Genomic DNA, 2,352 nt, shown 5'->3' on the forward strand with positions numbered 1-2,352 from the left:
AGAACGTGGAGCCGTCTGACCTCCCTCCCCCAGCTTCCTGGCTTGGCTTTGTCTGGGCGCTCCCAACCAAAGCCAAGCCAGGATGCTGGGGTGGGGGAACAGACAGAACTGGAGCTGCCTGCCCCCCCACTCCACTGCAGCGTCCCGCAAAGCCAGGAGGATTCGGGCAAGGGACAGGTAACCTGTCTCCGCCTACCTGGGGTGGTGGGGGATACGGTGGGGTGGGGTGGGGGGTGGGGTGAAAGCAGCTCACCTTGCCTAGGATGCAAAAAGGCCTGGCACCGGCCCTGTTTACAGAGCCCCGCCCCCCTGAAAAATCCCTGTAAAGTCAGCCCCTGTTCATAGATTGCAAACCAGGTTGTGAAGTTGGCAGGAGTATATGTGTGATTTTGTCTCAGCCCTAAATAAATTTTCATGTTCTACTTCTTATTCTTGGCAGATACTCCCTCTCTGCTGGATGGCAAAAGACTAAAGAATTCCTGGTTTTGTTACGCAGGAATCCAATGCACCATTCCCATTGGGCCTGGCCTAACAAAGTGCTTGCATGAATCTGAATCTCTAGGAAGGATGCAGTTGTGCTGTGAATCCATAAACGGCTCCTGCATCAAGAGCAGCTGGTCGATTAGCATTCGTATTTCCATGTACGTCTTCATGTTGGGTGTAATCCTGGCCACCGTTGCCGGCAATTTGACTGTTATCATCTCGATCGCGCATTTCAAGCAGCTCCACACCCCCACCAATTTCCTTATCCTCTCTATGGCCACGGTGGACTTTCTCCTGGGGTTCTTCATCATGCCTTACAGCATGGTGAGGTCAGTCGAGAACTGCTGGTATTTTGGAGACGTCTTCTGCAAAATCCACACCAGCGTTGACATCATGCTGAGCACAGCTTCTATCTTCCACCTCTCGTTTATCTCGATTGACCGCTACTATGCCGTCTGTGACCCACTGCGATACAAAGCAAAGATGAACACTTGTGTCGTATTAATAATGATCTTCATAAGTTGGATATTCCCTGCCATGTTTGGCTTTGGGATAGTCTTTTTTCAGTTAAACATGATAGGAGCAGAAGATACGTTCTACAAACTCATCTATTGTGTGGGTGGCTGCTTTGTCTTCTTCAATGAAACCGTAGGGGTGGTGGCATCCATGGTTTCTTTCTACATCCCAGGATTGGTCATGTTGTGTATCTATGGGAAGATATACACCATAGCCAAGAGGCAGGCCAGTTCCATTACGGCTGTCATGAGCCAAATGCAGATCCGATTTGAAGTGCGCCATCATATTTCACGCAACAGAGAAAGAAAGGCTGCAAAGACTTTAGGCACCGTGGTAGGGGTGTTCCTCATCTGCTGGTTCCCATTCTTTTTCTGCACTGCCATAGATCCCTTTATGAATTACAGAATACCACCCATTCTCATTGATGCTTTGGTTTGGTTTGGTTACTTGAATTCTACCTTCAACCCAATGGTTTATGCATATTTTTACCTGTGGTTTCGAAGGGCCTTGAAGATAATCTTATTTGGGAAGGTTTTTCAGCAGGACTCATCCAGAACTCAGCTATATTTAGAGTGAAATGCCTGGGAGTTGGACACTTGCTGCCTTCTCATATTTTGTCACACACTGTCCTTTTCAACAAGGAAATTGAAAATGGGACAGCAGCTGTGGGAGTCACTTTAAAAAATGATCCCAAAGTGGGTCGCAACATTGTTATTTAGGGATGTGCTCCGCTTCTCCTCAAACCGGAGAAGCAGGAGCGGAGCGGGGGGCTTCGCCTACCCTTAAGGCGGAGGCGAAGAGGATTGGGGGACCCGCGGAGCGTTGCGGAGCAGATTGAGGTGAAGGCGGATCCTTCGCCTCGATCCGGAGCTCCGCCAAAAAGGTAAGTGGGGTTTACTTGGCCCTGCCGCGACAGTGGCAGGGCCAGGTAAACCCCCCTCCCTCCTCTCCCTTACCTGCGTCTGTCCGCGGTCCCTCGGCTGAGTCCTCGGGCTCAGTTGAAGCAGCCACGGGACCGCGGAAAGATGCAGGTAAGGGAGAGGAGGGAGGGGGGTTTACCTGGCCCTGCTGCCGCCACCGCCCGTGCGGCGATGGCGGGAGAGCCAGGTAAGGGACCAAGGGGGAGGGGGGTCTTACCTGAGTCCCTCCGCGGTCCCACGGCTGCTTCAATTGAGCTCGAGGACTCAACCAGGAAGACTAGGCCGCAACTGCGGCCTAGTCTTCCTGGTCGAGTCCTCGGGCTCAGTTGAAGCAGCCGCGGGACCATGTACGGACGCAGGTAAGGGAGAGGAGGGAGGGGGGTTTACCTGGCCCTGCCGCTGCCACCACCCATGCGGCGACCGCGGCAGAGCC

At 52.8% G+C, this 2,352-nt stretch overlaps 1 protein-coding gene across 1 annotated transcript; it reads left to right on the forward strand.

The window, feature by feature from the left end:
* Positions 1 to 567: 567 nt before the first annotated feature.
* LOC134398414 (trace amine-associated receptor 1-like) lies at positions 568 to 1,575 on the forward strand. Its single transcript, XM_063125713.1, has one exon. It carries the CDS (start codon positions 568 to 570, stop codon positions 1,573 to 1,575), a length of 1,008 nt encoding a protein of 335 aa, XP_062981783.1.
* Positions 1,576 to 2,352: the final 777 nt, after the last annotated feature.

Source organism: Elgaria multicarinata, chromosome 4 (assembly GCF_023053635.1).
Source record: "Elgaria multicarinata webbii isolate HBS135686 ecotype San Diego chromosome 4, rElgMul1.1.pri, whole genome shotgun sequence".
Taxonomy (NCBI): Eukaryota; Metazoa; Chordata; class Lepidosauria; order Squamata; family Anguidae; genus Elgaria; species Elgaria multicarinata.

Excerpts from the sequence above, each read along its gene's own strand:
- LOC134398414 (XM_063125713.1), top strand. The coding sequence starts at position 568 with ATGCAGTTGTGCTGTGAATCCATAAACGGCTCCTGCATCAAGAGCAGC.